Source organism: Cebus imitator, unplaced genomic scaffold, assembly GCF_001604975.1.
Source record: "Cebus imitator isolate Cc_AM_T3 unplaced genomic scaffold, Cebus_imitator-1.0 Scaffold287, whole genome shotgun sequence".
Taxonomy (NCBI): Eukaryota; Metazoa; Chordata; class Mammalia; order Primates; family Cebidae; genus Cebus; species Cebus imitator.
Window position 1 is genome coordinate 1,751,410 of NW_016107602.1, and position 26,819 is coordinate 1,778,228.

The 26,819-nt window shown below is 36.0% G+C and overlaps 1 protein-coding gene across 13 annotated transcripts in view; it reads left to right on the forward strand.

The window, feature by feature from the left end:
* MECOM (MDS1 and EVI1 complex locus) overlaps nt 1-26,819 on the forward strand; it is a 575,095-nt gene that overhangs the window by 533,883 nt on the left and 14,393 nt on the right. For 3 of the 13 annotated variants that reach the window (XM_017501989.2, XM_017501995.2, XM_017501994.2), the window contains 7 exons: nt 1,025-1,172; nt 2,497-2,653; nt 7,250-8,606; nt 11,099-11,186; nt 15,701-15,727; nt 21,416-21,582; nt 22,677-22,754. In XM_017501989.2, coding sequence (XP_017357478.1) covers nt 1,025-1,172; nt 2,497-2,653; nt 7,250-8,606; nt 11,099-11,186; nt 15,701-15,727; nt 21,416-21,582; nt 22,677-22,754 — 2,022 coding nt within the window. The remainder of the gene's footprint in view (nt 1-1,024; nt 1,173-2,496; nt 2,654-7,249; nt 8,607-11,098; nt 11,187-15,700; nt 15,728-21,415; nt 21,583-22,676; nt 22,755-26,819) is intronic. The other 10 variants (XM_017501990.2, XM_017501998.2, XM_017501997.2 and 7 more) reach the window with 4 other exon arrangements.

Sequence of the window (26,819 nt, forward strand, 5' to 3'; positions counted from 1 at the left end):
CCCACCTTTGGTCAGTGGGCATCTCTTCAACTTGGCACCCTAATTTTTTGGACATTATCTGTAAATGTCTTGCTTTTTGTCATAACAAGATGTTCAAGGCCCATCTTGTGAATTTCATACTTCAGATTTGATATAGTCTATTTTTCCATGGAGCTCTGGTTACTTTATTAGGGGATAGTATCCCAGTGTGTTATGTGTGTGTGTATTTAATCAATAAAGGTGTTGCAGACATCTTCTATTACAGTAATCCATTATCTAGCATATTTTTAAAATTATATTCATGGAGATTTCATATAAAAATTTTAGAAAATGGGGCAAAAATTTGAGAAGATAAAACATTTTAACCTTTAAAACAGAGAAACTATGCTTGAGAGAAACTTCTAATCATGTTTTTCTTTTAGGGGACTTAAATATTGCATCCACTTAAAATATTATGCACTTCTTACTCCCTAATTCTTAGGTTATCTATCCATCTATCTATCTATCTATCTAACTATCTAATCTATTTATCTATCTATCTATCTATCTAATCATCTATCTATCCCCAAACACATATCCATGTATCAGCCCATCCATCCATCCATCCATCTGTCTGTCCATCCTAGCTTCACAAGAGATTATCTACATTAGAACGAATACTTGCCTACATATTTTTAAGCATTTTCTGTTTGAGTGTTTGTATTTCAGTTAAGTAATAGCAATACATGTTGCTGTTAGAATTGTTTAGTGAATCCCAAACTGGACAAATAGCTTGTTGTTTATCATGCTCTTAAATTGGCAGATACTCCCTGTCAGCTGTATCAGATTTATTTTCTAACGAGAATGCATCTTCATGTTGGTGACACAGTCCAGGAAACATCAAATGCACTTTTGTCTGTCACAAGCCTGTTTCTGCTCTTTCCTCCTTCTCAGTTCAACTCCTTTTCCTTCTTATTTCTTTAATTGCCAGTTGGATTAGCAAAAAAATGACGTTCTGTTTATGAATGCATCCTTTGTCTTTTCAAATATGTTATTCTCTTAACAGCCTGGAGAAGCACATGCTGTCACATACTGAAGAGAGGGAATACAAGTGTGATCAGTGTCCCAAGGCATTTAACTGGAAGTCCAATTTAATTCGCCACCAGATGTCACATGACAGTGGAAAGCACTATGAATGTGAAAACTGTGCCAAGGTACAGTGAATTTGTAGGCTACTTGGCCTCTCTCTGTCATCCTGCTCTCTCTTAATCCATCACTTGCTACGATATATAAAAACAACCCTTCAGAGGGGAAACTATAAATATCTTGAGAAAAGTAGACTGAGTGTTGTATGCTAAAAGGCATTAGTAGAGTGTATAAAAACACTTAGTGGGTATTCTTTTATTTTTGTAAGGGAGGAAGTGAGGCTTAATGGTGAGTTCCAGAACTAGGTGTCAGACATCCTTGGTAAATTCCTGGTTCCGCTACTGATTTGCCAGCGTGGAGTTGTTTTATAGCCTTACGGAGAACGAAGATTTTATTCAATTCACATTACTGATTTCTTTTAATAGCAATTTGTGAGGAAGTCACATAAAATTTCTGAATACCTATGCAGAAAGAATGGGTGACTCTTACATCTGCAGATTTTTCCAACCAAGGGCTCACCATAAATTATGACTTGGTTCTAATTAAAACATGTGGAGCCTCTTGTCAGTGCTGAACAACATACTCAACTGAGACAATAACTGTGACCTATGGTAAAAGTAATTCGCTTCTTTTAATTTCATGTTTCTTAGTTAACTCAAAGATGTCCTGGTATCATTAAAGTTGCTTTTTATTTCCAAAACACATTTCCTAGCATTTTATTAGCTTTTTTCATGCCAGTGGAAATTTCTGGACTCCACCAAGTTACTGGGTAATCATTCTCTTGTGATTACCTTGTTCTACACACATTAAAATTTTGTGTGTTTTTTCTCATTAAAAAAAAAAAATAAAGACATTTAAAATTTCTTTGCGGATATTTGCTCTCAGATGTGTTGGGTGGCTTTTTTTATTTTTGTTTTTAGTACAGCATCTAAAGAAATGGTTTCCGCTGAAACAGCGTTAGAATTCAACACCCCAGGGAAACTCTTGAAATAGATTTAGAGAATGTTAGTCAAAAATCCTCCAAATTTTTATACACAATGTGTCTTTATTTAAAGGGTGAAAATAGCACACAACTTTTAGTAATGCCATAACCAACATTTTATTAAACTCAAGTCACTCTAAATGGTATCAAAAGGACCTTCAAGATGGCCTAATAGTGCCATTCATTATTTGGTTCAACAGTGGATACTCCATGCTAAGGATATAGACCAGAATCATTTATAGTTCCTACCCTAGAGGAGAGTACATTTTGGTTGGAGGAGAATACACTTTTGGTCTTTGGGGAAAACAAAAACAAAACAAACAAGCAAAATTTCTTCTTGAGTCATCCCAGGTCTTCTTTAATTGTGTCCTTGAGTTAAGTTTCTGGATTAATCAGTACTCATTTCCTAGCAGGTTTTCACGGACCCTAGCAACCTTCAGCGGCACATTCGCTCTCAGCATGTCGGTGCCCGGGCCCATGCTTGCCCGGAGTGTGGCAAAACGTTTGCCACTTCGTCGGGCCTCAAACAACACAAGCACATCCACAGCAGTGTGAAGCCCTTTATCTGTAAGTTTTTAACACTCCAGCCCTCCTTCCCACATCTGTCTCTCCTCCAAAAGGCACTGTGACCAGGAGAGTGACTGCACATGGCCTTCTGAGGGTCACTGTGTTAGCTATTTGTGGTCCAATCCAGTAGGGCTACTTATGATTACAAGTAAATCTTTTGTAATCAGATCCATGGTATTTTGTCTTTGATTCCTGGGGTATTTTCTTTTGGAAGAAATCAATAACAGGTAGAGAAAAGAAAAGTCATTAGATAATCAAAGGGAAGCCTCCCCAGGTTGTAGGATTTAATCAAGACAATCAGATTTGTCTCATATTGTAAATGTTCATGGCTTTGTAAAGCAGCAAATAGCAGACATCACTAAACAAGATGAAGTGATTAAAAACCTGTTCTGGATAAGAAAGAGCTGGAAGAACCCCACCTGGCAAGTAGGCTTACGGCTCTGTGTGTACGTATGTGAGTACATGTGTGTGGAGAGAGCAAGGGAGATGAAATGCTTTTTAATCTACCCATTGTTGCCAATCACAGGCTGTTGGATCTGTAGTTCTCTGTTACTTGAAGAAAAGCAGAACATTTTCACTTAGACGCTGGACATGCTGTTTCTCTTACCCATTGCACCAAAGCAAGTTTATAGGCAGTGTGCTTTTAGGGGACATCTGATCTGACCACCTACGTAGAACATCCCTGTACAGAACACTGTAGTAACATCCTTCAGATACAGCGAAACTCAGCTCTCATTTGCTTTTTCTTCTGTCCACCCACTGCTATTCTCTGTATTGTGCGCAAACATTTTAGAAGAAAAATCAGTTGTTTTTAGTCTATGTGGGCAAAAATTCTGGGCTTCTTTTAATCCATTGCTTGGCTGGACATATAAATACAGTGACTTACTGAGTTGTGCTACAAACTTCAAGACTGACTTTGGATCCAGATACACATAGACTTAGTTGAAGCATACTCAGCACTTGGCAAGACCGCTGACTTTGGTTTGTAATAGGTATATGAGACACTACTACAGGACCTGATGGAAAAAACTAATTTGCAGTGCCAACATAGAGATGCCAGAGACTAACTCTCCTTCATCTTGACACAGCCTTCTTTTGTGTGTTCAAGCACCAAAAGAGCTTTTCTTTCCTTTTCCAGCTTACAGTAGCGTCCTGTTTTGCTCATATGTTCTTCTGTTCCCCGGGTGAAGAGGACTAGCAGATAAACAAAAGGGTGCTCTCGTCTCCCTTGGGGAAGCTCTGTTGAAGGTCACAGGAAATAAAGCATTCAATAGAACTTTTAGACTTCTTGTCTCAAAAAGGCATTCCTGACTTTTAAGTCTTAATGCCCTGAAAATGTACTTGGAAGTACTGCAGGCATACGATATTAAATAGTTCATTTATTTCTGATTCCTCAGAAATAAATTTTGGTAAGTTTTATTATGTTTTGATGTGAAAAAAAGTAAAATAAACCACAAGGAATTCTGATCACTCATTTAATGCTTTCTCTATTATTTAAAATAAAAGTCAGAAAATATAGACTTCTACTATTGAAGATTCTGGGATCTGGAATTTTAATTGTGTTGAAGACAAGTGTTTCACTTTAAAGTGCCATAGGGTGTTCCTTCCCAATCAGATTGCATAAAGTATTTCCCCTGAATGTATTTTCAGTAATTGTTGGTAAATTTAAATAGCAGATGGCATTCTTCAAATATAAAATCTGACAGAGAACCATGGAGTAATTATGAATAATAGCCATGTAATTTCAGAACAAAAGAGTTTAAAGATCAGGAAATGGTGCTGAGACTTGAGTGAAGGAGGTTCACCTAGGGCTGATATCTGTTTCTCACCAGAAGGCCACACACCACGATTTACCCCCACTGGTGTGTTTATGGCAACTGTCTCTTATTACAGTGTGCCGCCACGCTTGAGCCCAAAGTCACCAGTGCTAAGGTAATTACTCACTGCCTTTACAGAAACCTCCAGCCTTCCCAAATAGAAACCACATGCTCTAATAGGCTGAATATATTCAAAATGCCTCTTAATTTGTTTAATAAGTAGAAAAATGCAATGTTAACTGCTGGCTAATTCCTTATTACTGGGAAAATTACAGTAGAGTATAGACTTCAATATCAATTGAACCAGTTTACCTGGAGGCCTGGTGGCTTGTGGTATGCCAGGCCAGTCCTTCAAGGGCTGAAAACAAAGCCTCTGCCTAAGAAAACATCCCATATCCTATGTTCTTGAGCCCAGACACAGACACCACTCAGCCATGTAACAAAGGGTTCCATGAGAAAAATCAGCTGAACTTCTGTTACTCCGCTATAGAGAAACTCTTGATTTTTTTAAAAGCCATCTGGTTGTAAGAAAGAAGTGTAGAGAGCAACATTTCCTTGCCAAAAAATTACAAGCCTTTGAAAAACTTATGTCTTGGTTGAATACTCATCAAGACATTTTTTTAGTGCCTTTTAAGAAGTGTTGCTTTCTTTTTATAATTCCAATAATAAAATGTTGTTGTTTCTAGCTGAATTATTCTAATATATCTAGTGACTGTCTGATGTTTCTACCTTCTCCATTATATGATTTTAATTAGTGGATCGAATATTTTAAATCATATGTTTATTTATTGTGTATGGTTACATAGTATATACTTTTAAAACTGACTCTGGTCAATATATTCTGGTAAAATAATTTGAAAAGAAATCACCACATCTTCTCTTCCTGTGAAAATGCATGTTACAACTCCTATATTGTTATGATTCATCCCACAATTGAAGGCACCTTTAATATTACCAAGCACGTTGATATATATAACAATACAGTTTAACCTTTAGTAGTAAAGAAAGAGATATATCCTCACTTAGTACTTCCTGTTTGGATGTATGTGGGATAATCCAAGTTCTGGGTGAGTTTTGCTTGACTGAAAGTCTATAAAATCTCCTAGGCATGAGTTTTTTTTTTCTTTTTTCTTTTTTTTTTTTGAGACGGAGTTTCACTCATGTTACCCAGGCTGGAGTGCAATGGCGCGATCTCGGCTCACCGCAACCTCCGCCTCCTGGGTTCAGGCAATTCTCCTGCCTCAGCCTCCTGAGTAGCTGGGATTACAGGCACACGCCACCATGCCCAGCTAATTTTTTGTATTTTTAGTAGAGACGGGGTTTCACCATGTTGACCAGGATGGTCTCGATCTCTTGACCTCGTGATCCACCCGCCTCGGCCTCCCAAAGTGCTGGGATTACAGGCTTTTTAAAAAAATTATTATTGCTTTGACTTAGAAGCACAACCATTCTGCACTTAAAGGCAGTCATCATATGAAAGCAATAAATGCTGCATTTTGTCTTCAATTTAATTTCTTAAAATAAATTGGTTTCAACAATTACCAACAAGGTATATCTTGTTTGTGCATGTATTGAACATGCACAGAAGTGTTAAAGTAAGTTCACATATAACATGATTCAACCCAGTAAAGTAAAATAAAAAAAATATGATGCTCAGGGTACTGATACTGTAATCCTACTGGACTGTGAAGTGAGTGAGGATTCTTACCTAGTAAAGGAGTTATTAAGGGGTACAAAGTTTGGTCTTAAAATGTGCTTAGCTATAGTGGCACATGTGTGAGGAGGGAGATTCTACTTTATCGGCAAATTCTTGATGAAGAGGCATATTTCGCAGCTGCACCCAATGCTGTGCCATTCTTTCTGGATTAGAGGTTTCACAGGGCTCTCCCCTACCAACCAGAGTTGGCTGTAACACATAGAAGTCAAGCCTGAGATAACTAATGTAGATATGACAACAAGTGGACATGTTTCCCAAGGACAGGGGTTTCATAAATGCAGGAAGGTTAGCACAACCACTGGTGTGAGGGGAAGTCAGAGGACGTGATCATAGTTCATGGGAACCAGCAATGCAGGATGGGCTACATTCAATTTAGTTTCCTTTGCAGGCTTAAAATAGAGCCATTGTAAATTATGTCAGTCTTTCTCAAATCATGAAAATGATTGTTAAAAAAAAGTCTCAGAATACACAATGTGCATTGTTGTGTGGCTTTGATGTGTGAATGATGAGAGCATATGATATAATACCAATTAAATAATAGCAGGACAGTCACAGGATTTTTCCCCAAGGGGAGAGGCAATGAAGCTGAAGTTTCTGGTTGAGCCTATTTTATTTTGTTTTGGTGTCTACAAAATGGAATTTTTAAGTACTCTAAAATTTGAAAGGTGTTCTTGCTATGTTTTGTATTTAATACATTTTAAGACTTTAATTTTCAGCATTGTATTAGCATAGTAATTGGGTGGAGAATCAATGCATGTTGGAATTTAACTCTCCATAAATATTTAAATATGCAAATATAATGCAAAATATTGCACAATGGGGTTGACAAAATATATATATATATGAAATATTTGTGCTGCCTCAAGACATTTGTCAGGTTGGTTGCCTTGCTTTGGAATCTAGTGAAATGGGGTTTTCTGTGTTTGGAGCACTCAGATTGGTGCCTCCAATGTCTTTTACTGGCTTCCTAATTGAAATTTTGAGTAAACCAATTGTGATACTTGCTAAATTCAGAAGCAATTGACATAAAGCCTGAGATTCTTTTTTGTTGTTTGCACACAGGTGAGGTCTGCCATAAATCCTATACTCAGTTTTCAAACCTTTGTCGTCATAAGCGCATGCATGCTGATTGCAGAACCCAAATCAAGTGCAAAGACTGTGGACAAATGTTCAGCACTACGTCTTCCTTAAATAAACACAGGAGGTTTTGTGAGGGCAAGAACCATTTTGCGGCAGGTGGATTTTTTGGCCAAGGCATTTCACTTCCTGGAACCCCAGCTATGGATAAAACGTCCATGGTTAATATGAGTCATGCCAACCCGGGCCTTGCTGACTATTTTGGCGCCAATAGGCATCCTGCTGGTCTTACCTTTCCAACAGCTCCTGGATTTTCTTTTAGCTTCCCTGGTCTGTTTCCTTCCGGCTTGTACCACAGGCCTCCTTTGATACCTGCTAGTTCTCCTGTTAAAGGACTATCAAGTACTGAACAGACAAACAAAAGTCAAAGTCCCCTCATGACACATCCTCAGATACTGCCAGCTACACAGGATATTTTGAAGGCACTATCTAAACACCCACCTATAGGGGACAATAAGCCAGTGGAGCTCCAGCCCGAGAGGTCCTCTGAAGAGAGGCCCCTTGAGAAAATCAGTGACCAGTCAGAGAGTAGTGACCTTGATGATGTCAGTACGCCAAGTGGCAGTGACCTGGAAACAACCTCGGGCTCTGATCTGGAAAGTGACATTGAAAGTGATAAAGAGAAATTTAAAGAAAATGGTAAAATGTTCAAAGACAAAGTAAGCCCTCTTCAGAATCTGGCTTCAATAAATAATAAGAAAGAATACAGCAATCATTCCATTTTCTCACCATCTTTAGAGGAGCAGACTGCGGTGTCAGGAGCTGTGAATGATTCTATAAAGGCTATTGCTTCTATTGCTGAAAAATACTTTGGTTCAACAGGACTGGTGGGGCTGCAAGACAAAAAAGTTGGAGCTTTACCTTACCCTTCCATGTTTCCCCTCCCGTTTTTTCCAGCATTCTCCCAATCAATGTACCCATTTCCTGATAGAGACTTGAGATCGTTACCTTTGAAAATGGAACCCCAATCACCAGGTGAAGTTAAGAAACTGCAGAAGGGGAGCTCTGAGTCCCCCTTTGATCTCACCACTAAGCGAAAAGACGAGAAGCCCTTGACTCCAGTCCCCTCCAAGCCTCCAGTGACGCCTGCCGCAAGCCAAGACCAGCCCTTGGATCTAAGTATGGGCAGTAGGAGTAGAGCCAGTGGGACAAAGCTGACTGAGCCTCGAAAAAACCACGTGTTTGGGGAAAAAAAAGGAAGCAACATGGAACCAAGACCAGCTTCAGACGGTTCCTTGCAGCATGCAAGACCCACTCCTTTCTTTATGGACCCTATTTACAGGTAAGGGCGGATGGGAGATGATGAAATATGAACAGATGTATGAAAGGGGTATTTACACTGTAAAGTGATGGCTTTTTAACACATCATTTTTACTATTATTATAAAACAGAATGAAGTTGTTTGATCTGGTGAACTCATTTTTTATTCTGAAAGTTGGCTCATTCGGTTTGAACTTATTTTGGGATGTTTCTGAAGCTGGGGGCTTGGAATAGGCCTACAGAATCTTTTTTCCCTTGACAATAAATTTATTTTTAAACACTCTTTTTGGAGTGGAAAATATGGGAACGTCATATTTAAAGTAAATTGGCAAGTGGTGGAATTATGAGTATCCTGAAGGATTAATGCAAATATGCGTGGGTACTAAAATGGGTCAGGTTCTTTGGAATAGGTGGGACATATAACAGCAGGAGTCCACTCTTTGTTAACGTACCAACACACCCTTAGTAAGGGCTGGTCATGTTGCTTCTAAATAAATCTCTCAGGAATGCCCAAGTAAATAAAATATTAATCACAGAAAATGTTTTGTATATAATATGAGTAGTTGGCTTAAAAAAAAACCTGTCTCTGTTTAATAGCCTCATTATCTGGTTTCCCTTGATGTATCAAAAAAAAATCTTGGGGTGAAACATACAAGTTTAATAAAAGGACTTTTTGGCAATATCCTGTAATATTCACTTGACCAAAGTGATTTAGTTTTAAAATACTAGTTTTCTTTAAATGGGTATGAATAATAATATGATGAATATTACATATTTTGAATATTACAAACATTTTCACATTTACTTTCTTATTCAAATGAACATTCATGGAACATGTGGATAATTTTCTATTGAACTTATCTAACATGGGAGTATTTTCATATTTTCTCGAATTCTCTTTCATGAAGAGATGCTGTTCTATTATTTCATTAACAATGTTTATTGAGTTCATATTACTTAATAGGCACTAGAGCTGCAAGCTCTTCTCACTTAAAACTCTTCTTCTACGTATATTATTTACAATGCATTAACAAGGAAACATTGCCAGTATCCCGCATTTGAATATGACACTAATATCAAAGGACAATACAGAATATCTCAGTGCGTCAGTACCAAGTTTGGTTGCTTTTTAAAATTATTATATCTTAATTCCTTTGGCAGTCCTGTTACTAGAGAAGGAAAAAAGCAAAGAAACACATATCTTCCATATTTTGTGTGTAGACTGTATGTCACACATTTTGGGTAAGGGTCATATTTCCAACTCAATGATGTGTCTCCATCCTTTGTTAAGATAATTTTTCAGACTTTCCTTTTTATACCCTCTCAATAGCAACTGCTTTCTGATTATTCCACACATCCCTTGCACTCAATCCTCCTCACCTGCTAACATTCCTGTTACTCACTGTGATCTCCAACATCTGTCTGGTGCTTGTCTCAATTAAGACCTAGGGTTGTCATTTTTCCAAACTCATGAAAGACCTAGAACCCAGTTTTAGTGTCAGACCTGGGTTGAAATGTCAGCCTTCTTGTGTCTTAAAAAAAACAAAACCAATAAAATGGATATAACATCACCTACTTCAGTAAGTGAAATAGTGTATGCCACGCATGCATATCACATATATAATATCAATAATTGGTAGCTATTTTATTCTGCTTTAAGAGTGCACATATATAAAAGTTTTTTTAATACCAGGTTGGTAAAAGAAATTAATGTAATGAATTAATTCAACATAGGGATATTATTTCTCTATGTGCTTAATGCAAAATAGAATGGCAAACATTTCTAAAGCAGAAGCAATCTATAGATAAGTTTATGTATCTCTCTCTATCTTCAGCAAGCTCCCCATCCTCTTTTTACCACACCCATCCTATCTGCCTGCCTTCTTTATCAGCAGTGGCATCCAAAGAGCATATATGCTCTCTCTCTTTGAACATATAATTTACATAAAAATATTTATATATTAATATATGTGTAAATATGAATATATATTGAGAGACAGAAAACCTCAAAGAGTGGCTAGCAGTGTATGCTTGGAGACTGTCTTACTATTATTGACAAATATGAAAGAAATAGAGTGCATATTTGGGAGAACACCTTCTTGGTAGAAAATGGCTCTAATATTTAGGATCAGCCTTGACCTCATGATTTCAAAATCATCAAGTATTCTTGTCTACATTTGAAATGGAATGGTACTGAATTTGTGACAAATGCCTCTATTTTAGTGACTCTTCATTTTTCATATTTTCTCATTATTCCTATTTTCATATTCCTATTCCTAGTCATTCAGTAGGGTTTTTTTTTTTTTCCCATTATAAATAGGTCCTCGTCTCCTTAAGCACCAGAAGGGCCATGAGTAATCTCCGAAAACTAGACAAATGTCTTTATATTTTTATTAGTATGCTTCCCAGAAACCTACCATTGGCTTTATTGTTAGCTGCTTTAAATGTGAGTGATTATGTAGTGATTGATATGTGAGACTGATTCATCTCCAAAATCTAATTTTAACCTTTCAGAGTAGAGAAAAGAAAACTAACTGACCCACTTGAAGCTTTGAAAGAGAAATACTTGAGGCCTTCTCCAGGGTTCTTGTTTCACCCACAAGTAAGTATTTTGGATTTGAGGTTTCCAGCTTGTAAACTAACTTGTTGATCCTGAAAAGCAGGTGCAATGAAATGAAAGACATCTTGAGAACATTAGGATTTCCTATGACGCTCGTGTGGAAGAACACAGGAAATTCTAGCAGAATTAAAACCCACACTCTTTAAAGAAAAATTAGTTAATATATGTGTAAAAATAACATGGTGTCAGTGTTAAATTATTGTCTGCTATTAACTGTCTATTGAGTTACAGTGCATTTTGGAGTGAGCAGAACTCAGTTAAGAAAATAAATATCCAAGGTGTGTTTTGTATGTCATCGTTGCTGATACTGAGAAATAGATCACACAGTGACTCGTCCCAAATTCATGAAGGTCATTCTTGTTCTTTTAAAGCGTAGATAAAAACAGGAAATGAGTCTACCTGACAAGTTGTTACCATAGAGGAGGAAGGAATTTATCTAGAGACCAGTGAGCATTCCAGCAAAGTTCTGTAATTGCACAAGAATTCACCACAATGCACAATGCTATTTGTAGAACAAAGTTGTGTTCATTTATCAAAATATATGGTTTATCATTGCAAGTAAAATACAAAACAGCACTATCTCTTAACTGGTTCATCCTAATGCCCTTATGCATTTAGTCATTTTAAAAAAATGGGTTTACCTATCAGTCACCATCTGGAAAATCATATTGAAAGAACAAATACGGTATATAAGCATCTTGAATGTGGTTTCTTAATATAAATTTTATTTTTATTTTGTTTAAAGGATACAAGCCCTGGTCTTTCTAGATAGCAACATTTTAATGAAAATTCTTAAAAACAAAGTAATTTGTTCTGTTGCAATATGTTCAAACAAAAAAATGACAGTACTCTAATAAAATTGGGAGACTTATGCAAGCTATCTTATGGAAAGCTATTAGGTAATTAAATTAATTAAATAAAAATCATGGGATCTGATTCTTTTTTCCTTTTCCTTTCGGTTTTTCAAGTATCTTCCTAGAGTCTTGAACAAAGAGTATGAGAGTTGTAACACAATCTCCTGGGTTAGTTGGATAAATCTACTATTGCTAAAGAACTCTCACTCCCTTTCAAAATGAGATAATATGTGGTTTAGCAGTACAAGTTTTAGAAGCATTCCAGTTAGTATTAATTTTATATTGGAAGACTAAAGGATATTATTTACATAATTACTTTATGGAAAAGAAGTTCTTAAACAGTTAATGTTTATCATAAACTATATTTTTTTATTTAGACTGAACTAAATAGTACTTGTGAAGTTTCATAGACTAATAAACTGGAATGCAGTACATATTTTGTGTCAGATATTGTACAAAAAGTACATCTCTCTTGATAGCTTCCTTTATAATTATAAATTGAGAATATAATATTCATATATTCATTAATGTTACAATAATTAATTACTGTAATATTACAGTAATCAAATTATTTTCATATTCTGATAATCTTTAAAATTTCGTAATTAACCATTTCAAAATTGAGGGCTATGAGTACATGATAGAATGGAGAAAAACCAAAACAGGGATTCAGTGTCTTTGAGCATCTTAGTCTGCCTGCCTCTTAGTTTTCTTGTTTGTAAAATGAGAGAGTTCTGTGTAAGGTTTCTATCCGCTTTGAAATTCAAAGATTTTTTGCTGATGTAGGTAAATTTACTGGTTCATAAGATGGGCGGTTTTGTCAACCAGTAATTCTGTATGGATTTGCAGCCATTAGCAACATAGTAGGTATGTATTTTAAAATAAAATAATAAGAGAGAAAATATGTTATATTTTAACATTCCCAAATTTAATTAAGGATCACAAAAGATGAGGCGTGTGTCCAGTGCTTCGAGCATAGCAGTCATTCCTCAGATCTTCATAAACATGCCTGTGGGAGCACAGTGGCAGTGTTTTTCTCCTACACCAGAATGTTACATCAGAGTAAGGGACTCTCTATTGCTGCGTGTTGCTATTAGAACAAGACCCAAGAACGATGATCAAAATACTTAAAACCTGGTGTGTCGTAAATACTTACCAATCAAAATGGATTTCTGTCTTTCTGGAGCAGGATACTGGAGGCTCTTGCTGCACCAGCTGCTAATGTCTTATTCGCTGGGTAGTGGGACTATCTGAGGGGTGTTCAGGGAAGAGACCAGGGAAGCAGGGGAACATTCAGGGTGCTTAGGGCAAAGGCTATTTACCAACTACTATAGAAATATTTCATTGTTTTTATAACCATCATGGCTGTTTTTGTGTGCCATGCTGTATATAGCTGGGATACAGGTGAGTTCCTCTCCTGTTTTATCAAGTCTTACCCTTCCCAGGATAACTGGAAGAGTTGGCATTTATGTACACAACATATTTAGCATCGTGCTTGGCTTGTGGAAGGACCTAAACGAGGAAGAGCTCTTATTAGTGGGTGTGAAAACATTTTATTATGAATATAAATGGACGCTATTAAAACACCCTCCTCTCATCCCCTGCCCAATTTCTTTGCCAGGGTCATGCCATCTATCTAGCAGTACTTGAAAAGATGCTTTTTGTGTTCTTGGCATGACCTCACTAGGGAGAAGTAAGGGTGGCACAGACTCAAGGAGCCAAAACAGAATGACTTACCTCTGTTCTCAGCGCTTGTCATGATTTCATAGCTAATGTGCTTGCATAAAACTGTTTATTGCTTCATTTTCCATTCAAGTATATTGGAGCAAATCACATGGACTCTCTTGGCTTCTGGATCTTCATTTCAAAATGGGAATAATATCTGCCTTATCTATTTCTTAGGGTTATTATAGTAATAAAGGGGGGATCACATTCTCAATGTTTTAGGGAAAAGAAATAAGGATGCTTCGTAGTGGTATTCTCTTGGCAAGTCTGGTTTTACAATTTTTGTATATCTTTATATTGTTCCCAGCATATCCCTTCTCAATCCATAATTCCTAGTCAGTGACAAGTGATTAGCTCAGTAAATAAAAATTTATTGAATTTTATAGAAAGATTATTAGGCTATATTATTGCCTTTTGTAATAATACATATTTTAAAAATTCTGCCAAAAATACTTAGAAGATACATAAATACATACATCAAAATTAAAAGATAAATGCTGAGGGTCTAGAGTCTTCTCTTAGTTCAATTCTTGAAGAATCATGTTTGCTCTGTCAGGTCAGGTGAGAAATTTTTAGCTTCTAGTTTTCTCTTACAAGTAAATTAGTTTACTCTAAGGGAGAAATAAGCATTGTAGAGGCTTTCCCTGCATATGTGGTTGAAAATTATTTATGGTCTCTTAGTTTACACTATAATTTTGAAAAGGAGTTCAATGGCCACAAATAGGTAAGATGCAGGGAATGTTATTACTGTGTGACCTCCGAATGTCCATTTTATTTTTTCCTATTTTGGATCCTTTGCATTCACACTGATAGCTTGTGTGAACGTTCATGAAGTCACTTGGCAGTTACAGTATTGTAAAAGTGGCTATTATTCCTTCGTTTGATTTCCCTATACTTTAAATATTATTTTTGGTTGTTTGCACATTTTACTTCCAAATGTTTGGCTTTGAGTACATCTGCAACAATCTTTTACTTACATTTCTGTCCTTTCTTCATTCTTTTGTGTTTTATTCCTTTTAAATTGGCTGATTATCTGCTACTACATTCTAAGGAACTGAGGAGACAGTCTTTTCCCAAGTTATAATTTATACCTTGATGTGAAAAATCACTTAAATCTTCTGTCCTTTATCTTCTATTTTGCTTTCCACAAGTATTTTTTATGGTTGGATTTCATCTGCGATCAAGCTTTCATCCTTTAAAAACTACATATCTTCCTTATTAAAGATACCAGAACATATGTAAGCAAAATATATATCTCCTTTAACAACGCAAATGATATTTTTAAGCATATATAACCTTTGTGTCTCCTGGAAGAGCTTCTAACCCACTGAAGCTTCTTCCAGTGAATCTTGTCACAAATTGTCATTAATAGCTAGATCTTTTTAGTTTTCCATTAACATTCTTAAGTGTTCTGACTTCTGACGGTCTGGGTCCTATACTAATAAAAATCAAGTCGTGAATTTCCAAGTATATTATCCTTTTGTTATTCAGTAATTCATATTTGAGTAAATATCTTTTTTTTGTTATTAACATTATGAAAATGCAAGAGATTGGATTTTTACAGGAAATGGCTTAATGTTTAGTTATTAAAGTATATTTAGGGATATTGTTTTATAGCAAGTAGTAATTAATAAAAAGGGAAGCATCTGCTTTATTGTAAGATTTGCTAGTAGGTAGCATTTAGCTTTCTTGTAAAAACGAAATTTGATTCAAACATTTCATTTAGGTAAATAGAGGAAATTCAACAGTGTTATAAAAATATTTAATTTTTATTTCCAAAGCTTTTACTCAAGGTACAGTTACATGATAAGCAAAAATTACTAATTTAGTATAAATGTTAATTTCTCAAAGGATAGATTACAATAAAGATACCAACACAGAAGTAATTTTTTGTTTTTGTTTCAATTTTGCTCCCAGTTCCAACTGCCTGATCAGAGAACTTGGGTAAGTTTCCTACTTATATTTTTGACTAAAGTGATGTAACATTAAAAAGAATACAGCTTACATTCTAAATTGCTGTACAGACATAAAGAATTCCGAACCTCTTTCCATTACATGACATGGCTCCAGCAGATAGTTTTCCTGCTTTCTTAAGCTGCATTCTTTCAGTTATATTTGGGCATTTAGTGAGCTAGAAATTGTTTACAGAATGATTTTATTCGATAAATCTGATCCATTCCACATAATTATACCTTGATACAGAACTCTTTCTGGACACCTGGGAACACGCTGTTAAACGAGACTTCGAAATGGGTCACTAAATGAAAACAACCATTATTTGGTGGAGCCTGTATCAGCATGTAAAGATGCTTTTGATAAAGCCTTCTAAAGGATAAAACCTGAACTTGTGTGTAGATACAGGCTGACATGGGAATTCACATCCATATATCCCAGGGCAGAAATTGGTTCTGGCTATTTGAAGATATAAAACTAAATGTTTACAAATCCATATGTAACTAGTGAATGGATCTTTTAGCATCTAGTCTCACTTCCTTGACTTTCAGTTACTATTTCCAGATACAGGCAGTTTCAGTTAATGATATTAGGGGATAGCTTTATTTTTTATTGTGGAAGCTATTTGGGATACAAAGAATACTGCTTATTTAGTTTTCACCCCCAGATAAAACTTGGTCAGTGGCAGTAACATATAGTTAAAAATACTCTCTAAGTATATGTGCTTTCGTTTCTCTTTTTCACTGAACATTATCCTGATTTCTGAAGAATGGGAAAAATCTTGGGATATAGTTCAGCTGTCTTTTTAAAGTCACTGAATAATTATATATAAATTAAGTTGAAGCATTTTAGCCCTAACCTGTTTCCTCTATCTGATATTAGTTTTTCTTCACCAGAAATTCCTCCATTTTATCTCTTTTGTGAAATATATAAAATTGTGATTTTTCTCATTCTGATAGACTTTTAAGGTTTAACATTATTTCAAAAGTATACAAGTATTTATGGAGAAAGAGGGAGAGAGAGATCAATCCACTAACTTAGGCAAAGTTATGCAGCTGATGGGGTTGTTTTCTGATGATCCTGGCCTGCATTTCCAGTATGTTCCTCCTTTGACTTTCCTGGTAGAGATCTGTCCTGAGTATTGTGCCTCATGGTCCTCATCTTTTCGAAGGTATGGTATGACTTTGACAGTAGTTTTGTTGTTAGCTGCTTGAAGCTTAAGGTGTTGACCCCCTACACACAGGCCAATGATTGTACTAACTTACAAAGGCCATGTAGACTTTAAGTTAAACTACCTTTTCCACAGTTGATACAACAGCATAGTGATTGCTATTGTAATGCTTTGAATCATTCCCATTCCATTGAGTCACAGGTTTTTCAGAGATGTGATTTATGTTTGTATTATAAAACATATATTAGTAGGAAATTTAAAGATACATGCTTATAATTTTTAGTGGTTAAAAAAACCTCCATGTGAATTGTTTGTGACACAAAGGATACGTGCTTGAGGGGTTGGATATTCCATTCTCCGTGATGTGATTATTTCACATTGTATGCCTATATCAAAACATCTCATGTACCCCAAGATATATACACCTACAATGTACCCACAAAAATAAAGAAAAAACTAAGTGATTTCATAATCATGACTGCTGAATGTGATACATGGAGTGAGATAACCATAAAATAGGAATATTTACTTCTCCTCCATATTACCATGATTTTGTGATTTCTCAAGATTATCAAGTGAATAAATATAGAAAACTACCAAATCCACAAACTTTCCCATCATAAGTTATTTATGAAAAGTTAGTTATTTTATGATAAAGTCATGTGTAATCTAATTTGTAAAACATTAGGTCACATAATTCATGGTGTTGGTGGACATATCATTCATATAATCAGGTTGTCATTTTAATAGTTTTAATGAGAAACCTTTTTATGTCATCAATTATTAGCTGCCAGATAATAAATGTTAAGCTAAATGCTTAGGACCCAGTTGATAATATCTTGCCTGCTGAAATGTTTTTAAAAATACTAACTTTATCTGAGTAGAGAGATAGCTACATTTTTTGTAGGAGCTAGGGAATTATGTCTAACTATTAGTTTGCGTCAGTATAAAGTTAATAGCCTCTTGGGGGCTGGAACAGGGTGAAATGACTTCCTCTTCCAGACATCTGGCTGCTGATAACATCAACTATTATATATGTAAATAAAAATTACTGTTCCATAGGAAAAAAACTGTCATTTACTGATCTTAGATTACCCTATGACATTAATGGGTCATAGGGTAATAAAATAGATGATCTAACTTTGATTTCCCAATTCTCAGCAAATTTCTTCTTCATAGTAGTACACATTGCCCTTTTCATTTTTTTCATAATTTAAGAACATATAACTAGATTCTGTTCCTTTTTTTTCCCAATTTATCTTGATTTTTAAAATTTAAAATGAATGTCAAAACTTACTCTCTCCTGGAAGAAGTATGTTACTTTTGGAGGAACATCATATGAGTCAGACCAGATAGCAAGAGAAAGTTGGGTTTTTGATCTGTACACTCAATAGAGCTCATATTAATCCAACACCTTAATCTAAGGTATTGACTAGGGCTGATGTTGGTCACAGAACTGCCCAGTTACCCCATCTAGCAGATGTCTGAGTCACTTCTGTTTATCTTAATGTGGAAACTTCTTTTCAGCTGAGGTCGAGTGCTATAAGAGCAAATATTAGGAAGATGGAAAGAAGGATTCAATGAAGGCTTTTATGTTGCTTCAGTGATTGCTGGCTGGGCAGAAAATGTTTTGTGTGCATGTGTACGTGTGTTAATAGTTACCCTCAGCTTGCTTCCCATCTTCTTTCCCTCCCTTTCCCCACTCCAATTTAATCCTCTTTTCATTTGACACCAGAAGCCAGAGGTGGGGGCAGCTTGTAAGAGAGACACTTGTGTAACCCTTATTCTTTTTCCTGTTACCTTTAAGAATGTCATTATTTAGCCATCAAGCCTATAATATATTTTCTTGTTTCTTGATGGTTTTCCCAAATCGAAACAGTTTGAGGTAAAGTAATCACAGCGACCTTTCTTCAAAAAGAGCTAGCTATTAGCAGCTACTAAAGCAAGACACATTTCTCAACAGCCAATTGCTCTCAAATAACTTGAAAGACTTGTAGTTTATGTGTGCTAGAGATGAAAGCCGGGAATAACAGTCACGAGTAAGCTATTTTCCATATAAAAGGAAACGTGTTTCTATAAGATATTTTGTTGCAGGAATCTGAGTGTGTCAGCAGGATGGACACTCAAATGATTTAAAACCACTAGATAATGAAATTTTACCTATTAAATGTATATAAATAAAACATTTGTAATCATTACCCATGCACTAACTCTTCATCCCAACAAATGTGTGTGATTATGACCCTTTTGCCCATGCTTGTTACTAGTGCTAATCAGTTTGAAGGCCAGAGGTCATCTTTCACTCAGAAAATTTATTTCATGTTGGGTGGAATATCAAAATGATTTTCTACAAGGAACAATTAGAAGGAATACATGCAAATACAAGCGTATCATAAAATATTTCTGGACTGATTTCTAATAAATAAATCCAAAGTAATACAGACATGCTAATGCTCTGTCTGGAAGGGAATAATGACAGTATTCTGTGGAGACAGAATTTCTTCCAAGCTCTGTGAGCAGCAGCATCTTTCCATATCTCTGTCCTGTGATCAGTATGTGTCAAAATCCTTCACAGTGACAAATGTGCTGTCCACTTGCATCTGTGGAGAATGTTTTAGCAGCTGAGTGATTATGAATCAAACCCCTGAGCTTATAGCCCTTACTGCCTCCCAATGCATTCACATTTGTCGTCTGACAAGTAAATGTATCTTGACTTTCCTCTGAGATTTTTTTGTACCGTGTTTGATGAAAGACATTTGGCAAATTGGCAGTGGTACCCTGTACGTTGCAATTTGTAGCTAGCATTAGGAGTCCGGGCATGAAATGAGAGGGCAGGCTCCAGGATAAAGGGGGAAAAATAAAGAGAACTAACTAGAACATGAATAATCATTTGAAAAATCAAACACACAATATTCCTTTCATGTGAAGAGATCATATTCAGGCCATGCTGTTAAGATTTTGCCCTACTTTAAGAAGCTGACAGTATTCTGTCCAGCTGTGTGTACACAGAATATATGTTTTGTTAATTTTTCCTTCTGAGTAGGAAATGTTGCCTTTTAGTTTTAACTTGAGCTCATAAATTAGGCCTTCATTTCTGTCTTGCTGTCTCATTATCAAAAGGATAGTTTCTTGAGTTGACCAGTTGTTTGAACTTGCAGTTATCATCTTGATTCTTATGTGTCCCTGGTCTAGCATCCCAGCTCCTTAAGAATTTTGTGTAATGCATACAGAATGCAAACACCTTTTAAAATAGCTTCTTGAGCTTTCTAATGGCATACCACCCTGATAACCAAACAAATAAAAGGGGGGTTGATTTAACAAGATGGCCTGAAAGTTTGTTTTTCTACTTAAAAATTCAGTCATAAGGAGCTTCCAAATAAAATGTGAGCCCTGAGGAAACCCAACATGTTGAGAGGGTCAAAGGAAAGGGGAGAGTCCCTCTAGCTGTGGAGTTTAAGAATCAAGCTAAGGCTGGGCACAGTAGCTTATGCCTATAAGCCCCACACTCTAGGAGACTGAAGCAGGTGGAAGGATTGCTTGAGACCAGGAGTTCAAGACCAGCCTGAGCAACACAGTGAGGCTTCATCTCTACAAAAAATTTTTAAAAAACAGTGATCAAGTCAACTTAAAAAGTAAATGCCATCCTGATTGTGACTCTCAAATAAGTGTGCAGGTGAACAAAACCTTGAAGATTATAAGCAAAAAAAATTAGATTGTTAGTGGGGAAGAATTAGGCAGGGATAATTTTCTTTCAAGAATGTTTCTCTAAAAGTGTAGTTACATAAACTGCTCCCCCTGTATTACAAGGTACATGTCAAGTTATGTTGTATGAAATTATATTAACATATGACAAACCATCATTTCAACTCAGTCTTTATCTTTGATGAAATTAATATTTCAGCAAAATTCTTTGTATATGATCCCACTTAAAACTATGGCATATCCAGACATTAATTTAATGTAGTCTTAGGCAATACCCTCTTACACATTTAATTTTTTCTTTCTGAGTTACACACACTTGGCTTAAGCTGTAATGTTGTAACACTTTCTGTTCTTTCATGCTGTCCGTTCTTTTCTTGGGACTGCATGGTTCTTATGGTTTTCATTACCTAGGCAAGGGGTATAGCAACTTCCCTATAAGTTCCATTGTGTTGATGTCCATACCATGATACTAATGCTGTCACTTAATCAAATAGAAAGTTAAATTGGCTTTATTAGCTGTCTTATGTGTTTCATCGTTCAGTTACATATCAGATTATGATAAAATGGCTTAACCAAGGTCTTATGCAAAAAGTTCACTCAGCATTTTATAAGCTTGGTTCTACTTATAGTATTTCCTAAATAAATCAATTCTGTTGTTGTTTATTTGATACTGGGATACTACAGTCTCTTTCTACAACCCGTTGCAGATTTCATGCTTCCCTTTTAATGATGTTCTTCATTTGCCAGAGATTAGTATAGAAGACAAGATGCCAAATGCTTCATGGTCTTGTGCTTTTACCTTTCAGATGTCAGCTATTGAAAACATGGCTGAAAAGCTAGAGAGCTTCAGTGCCCTGAAACCTGAGGCCAGTGAGCTCCTACAGTCAGTGCCCTCTATGTTCAACTTCAGAGCGCCTCCTAATGCCCTGCCAGAGAACCTTCTGCGGAAGGGAAAGGAGCGCTATACCTGCAGGTAACTGCACAGTTAATTATGGCTGACTTTCCAGATATCTCCCCTCTGATTTCAAAAGGCCCAGCTGTTTATTTTGGAAATTATTCTTGATTAGATGATTAATAGCCACCATGATAGATCTCAAGCACTTCAAAGTGTTCTTCATTTAGTGAAATATAAAAATAGTGTTTTAAAAAAAATTATTAAATGAGAATTTTAACACAGGCCATTTGGTTGTGATAAATGAGGTTGGAAGCAGTCCAAATACTATCTACATGTCTCACTTTTGTATTTATGAATTTTCTTTCACAATTAATTATTTTCATCTAAAGGTATACTACTACTGTCTTCAAGCATATATTTATTAATTGTCATGGCATTGAAGAATAAGGCCATTAATGAAAGACAAATAAGGTCCATAAAGGAGTAAAACCAGTTAGTAAATTTTCTGTTACTCATCAGTAGTAAAGCTTGTTTTATGTTTCTGGCTTTGTGTGTGATTTTTTTTTTTTCCTAAATAAATTATGCTTATAATTCCTGAATCATCTTTAGAAATTTGTAGTACCTGACTCAGGCATATCACTTATCTGCTCTTTGAAATATATGACACTTTCCAGAAAAAAAGCTTTTATGGGTACATGTCCTGATGGATGAAGTCTCAGGATTTTTTCGATCTGGTAACACTCTATGTATAGGACGTTATCACTGTGGCTAACATGTAAAATGAGTTGAAACACTTGAAATCTGTTTACATCAACCCAGAATTACAAATGCTCATCATATTTTTATCCCCTTGTCTGGTTTACCTTTGCAAATGTAAAAATATCAAGTTAATAAGAGAGATGTATAGGAGCAATCAAAACTAAAGTCCATTTTTATAAATTGCTTGTTTATACTTGAACAGATTCAACCAGATCTTATAATGCAGTCTTTATTTGTAGAATTATTTATATTAATATCTGTAAAATGGCTACGTTGCAAATTTTAAATGCCAAAGATATGTGTGTTCCATGAGAGATTAATTAAATCAGGAGTAAACATCTGGCTGCTGTATGGCTTGAGTGAAATATAGTCGACTGTGCTGACTTTTTCTTATAAACATCTTTTCGTAACAGATACTGTGGCAAGATTTTTCCAAGGTCTGCAAACCTAACACGGCACTTGAGAACCCACACAGGAGAGCAACCTTACAGGTTTGACAATGATATCTGCTAAATATCTTGATAAATATTATAGTAGTTAAAGGGGGTTTGTGAACACAGTTTCATAGCAGGCTATTTTATGCATGTCTGAATATATGTCTGTTCAATTTTGTGTCAAGAAAGAATTGACTAATGGCGAGGATCAGAATTAGAAGAGTTCTGGCTTCTTTAATCAAGGCTTCCCACCTCTCAGTTTAAAAGTCCCAGCAAAGTGTCTAGTACAGAATAAGTACTTAAGAAATAGTAGCCATTGTAAAAATTATTTTTTATTATTGTTGTGTTCTCTTTTCTCAATGATTAAGACTATCTTAACTGACACAAATCATAACATTGCAGCCTTCCTTTTTCAAGCCTCAAATCTCTGCTAGGAGTTAACAACCCATATGTACTTTGTTTCCCCAGCACAGCTATGTCATTTTCCACAGGCTCCAATAGGAAGTTTAAAGAACAGATTTTAGGCTGGGCACTGTGGCTCATGCCTGCAATCCCAGCACTTTGGGAGGCCGAGGCAGGTGGATCACTTGGGAACAGGAGTTTGTGATCAGCCTGGCCAATGTGATGAAATCCTGTCTCTACTAAAAATACAAAAATCTGTGGGGTGTGGTGGCCTGCAACTGTAGTCCCAGCTACTTGGGAGGCTGAGGCAGGAGAATTGCTTGAACCCAGAAGGCGGAGGTTGCAGTGAGCCAAGATCACACCACTGCAGTCCAGCTGGGGCAACAAGTGAGACTCCATCTCAAAAAAAAAAAAAAAAAAAAAATAGATTTTAAACCTGGGGAAGTCGTCGGGGGAGAAGAAAATGTGAAACTAGAGGTAGAACAGATAAAATAGAGTATACTATAGAAAAAGGGGTAATTTTATTAATAACTTTCTAAATTACCTCTTAGCTTATTCTGTTACATGCCCAGATCAGCCATACAACACATTGAACACATCTAATTTTAATGTTGTTTATGAAAAATTGAAAATAAACATTTCTCCTTCCAACTTTAAAATATAGCCTACATTATTTAATGTTCAATGCCTTGCACACAGTATTAGGTACTCGTAAATATTTCCTCAAAAATGAATATTATGTAACAAGTAATATAATGTCATTCTCCTTTGAAATTCTTATACATTATATGTGTATAAAATTATTTTTTTCCTGAGTGCTAACTTTTTCCATTAAAATAAAAAAGTAAATGATTTATCATATTTCAAAAATTTTTTTTAAATGGTAAAATAAGGAAATGGGTAGATGCGTGGCCATTTGAGGATAATTGAAATTTTAGAAGAAAGAAAGAGGGAGCTAAACTTAAAACATCAGTGTTTTCTCAGATTCCTTGCTTTCCTACAATCGCTAATCATAAGTTATATATTTCCAATTTATACATGATAGAATGCACTTGATATCACAGGTCTCAGAGAAATATAATAATAGGAAGATTTAGGTGATTTCTCCTTTTGAAAAAATTCTATTACCAGAAATTTTGCTTAAGTGGAAGAAAAGGTTTCCACTCCCATGTTTTGGTATGGCAAGAGTACTGGAAACTATGTTATCATGTTCATTTTTCTCTTTGTACTTGAATTCAATGGTTTTATTCTACCCAATAATGGTGCTATCACTGTACATATATGTATTTTTAGACCACAAATCAGAATTTTGTTATAGCTGGAGATCTTAAACAGTTATTTGTCCAGCCCCTGTAAGTGAGGGAAGTTGAAGAACCTGTTTTTGTTTTCCTTGCATAAGAATTCCAGTGAACAGTGTAGAAAAAATGAGGAAAACAAAATCACAATTAGGACGCCACAGTAATAATTGCTGCAGACAAGATCAACTGAATGTTAAAATGAGTGAATATAGTGAACTAGATAAAGTATAGAGTTTATAGTTTAATTAATGTATCAATGTTGGTTTAATAGTGGTGACGAATGTACATGGAAGATATTAACAAGAGGGGAAAATGGGTACTATGTACTATCTTTGCAACCTTTCTGTAAATCTAAAACTCTCTTCAAAAGAAAAGTTTATTTAGGCCAGGTGTGGTGGCTCATCCCTACAATCCCAGCACTTTGAGAGACTGAGGCACCTAAACTAGGAGTTCAAGACCAGCTTGGGTAGCATAGAGAGACCCCATCTCCAGAAAAAGAAAAGTTTACTTAAAAAATGAAAATTTAGTTAGTGAAGGTTTAAGGAGAAACAGGATATTTGCATAGCCCCAAAATATCTTCTGCAAACTATTTGTTAATTACAAAGAGAAAAAGTAGTAACCTTATAGTAGAGAAACCTGGCAGCTACTACCTTATCCCAACGGATCAGGGTTAACAACGCCAAGAGGTGGACATGTCAACATCATGTTCCTTTGATAGGATGCACTGAGAAGGCATAGTGCCTCTGTGATATATTTTCCACCAAATTTTTAACCTCATTATAATAATGAGGAAATATTGGACCAACCCAAATTGAAGGAAATTCTACCAAATTCCCAATCGGTACTATTCAAAAGTGTCAGGGCATTTAAAGGCAAGGAAAGACCGAGGAACTTTCAAAGACTGTAGGAAACGAAGGAGACATGACAGGTAAATGCAATGTGGGATCCTCAAGTCAGATCCTGTAACAGAAAAAGAACACTGGAGAAAGCTGGTGATATTCACATGACGTCTGTATTTTAGTTTATATGATTGTATCAATATTAGTTTCCCAGTTGCGATAAATGTCAGGTAAGATGTTAACCTTGAGGGAACTGAGGTGAAGGGTATATGGGAACTTTTTGTACTATCTTTGCAACTCTTCTGTAAGTCTAAAATTATTTCAGAAAGTAAAATATAAATAAATTAATTAAAATGGTATGTAAATGATGCACAAATTAGGTCTGCTTCCTGTGGCTGACCAGTGCCTTCTGGAAAGTCCTATTAGGTTTTATATTAGGTTTTAATACTTTACGTAGTAAAAGTTAAACATAAACATGGTCCCTATGTAGAAAATTATCTCTTCAGAAAGATGAATACCAGTAGACTACAAGCTTCTTGACAGCAGAATCCATGTTTTTTTGTTTTGTTTTGTTTTTGATAGACACTAGGTCTCACTCTTGCTCAGGCTGGTACCGAACTCCCAGCTTCAAGCAATTCTACCACCTCGCCTCCTGGTTATTGGCAGGAGGAGGGATTATAGACAGGTGCCACTATGCCCAGCAGAATCTATATCTTATTCATCTCTGTGTTCTATGTCCTTGATGAATCAGCCCCCCCACCCCCACCTTTTTTTTTTTTTTTTTTTTGAGATGGAGTTTTACTCTTGTTGACCAGGCTGGAGTGCAGTGGTGCCATCTCGGCTCACCACAACCTCCACCTCTCAGGTTCAAGCGATTCTCCTGCCTCAGCCTCCCGAGTAGCTGAGATTACAGGCATGCATCACCATGCCTGACTAACTTTTTGTATTTTTAGTGGAGATGGGGTTTCTCTGTGTTGGTCAGGCTGGTCTTGAACTTCCAACCTCAGGTGGTCCACCTGCGTTGGCCTCCCAAAGTCCTGGGATTACAGGTGTGAGCTGCCACACCCAGCCCAGTCCCTCCATTTTACAAATGAAAAAATTTAGATTTACAGATGCTAATTACTTTCTGCAAAGTCTGATACTAATAGAGCCACGATTAAAACCCAGGCCCAGAGCTCTCACTTTAGCATTTTTATTTTATATCATGATCTCAGAGGCATGTCTGACCTCCATATCTACATCTGATAACTAGGAAGGCTTAATAGTATACTGCCCGTGACTGTGTTATGTGTTCATTTTAAGAATTTCTAAAACTTAGGCTCTTACTTGAGTTGCGTAGAAGGAAATGAGTTTTTATTTAGAACATTGAACATTCTTCTTCTGGCCAAGACTTTAGCAGAGGAGAGATAGAAAGTAGCAACTGATCATTGTTTAGAAGATGCCTATTTAGACTTGAAAAGATGATGCTTACTCGATTTGGAAAAGACCCTTTGCATGCAAGCAGAAAATTAGAAGCATGACAGAAATATAATCTCTCTTCCTCATGATTTGTGTAGAAAGTATTTTGGGTGAAAAACTTTTTA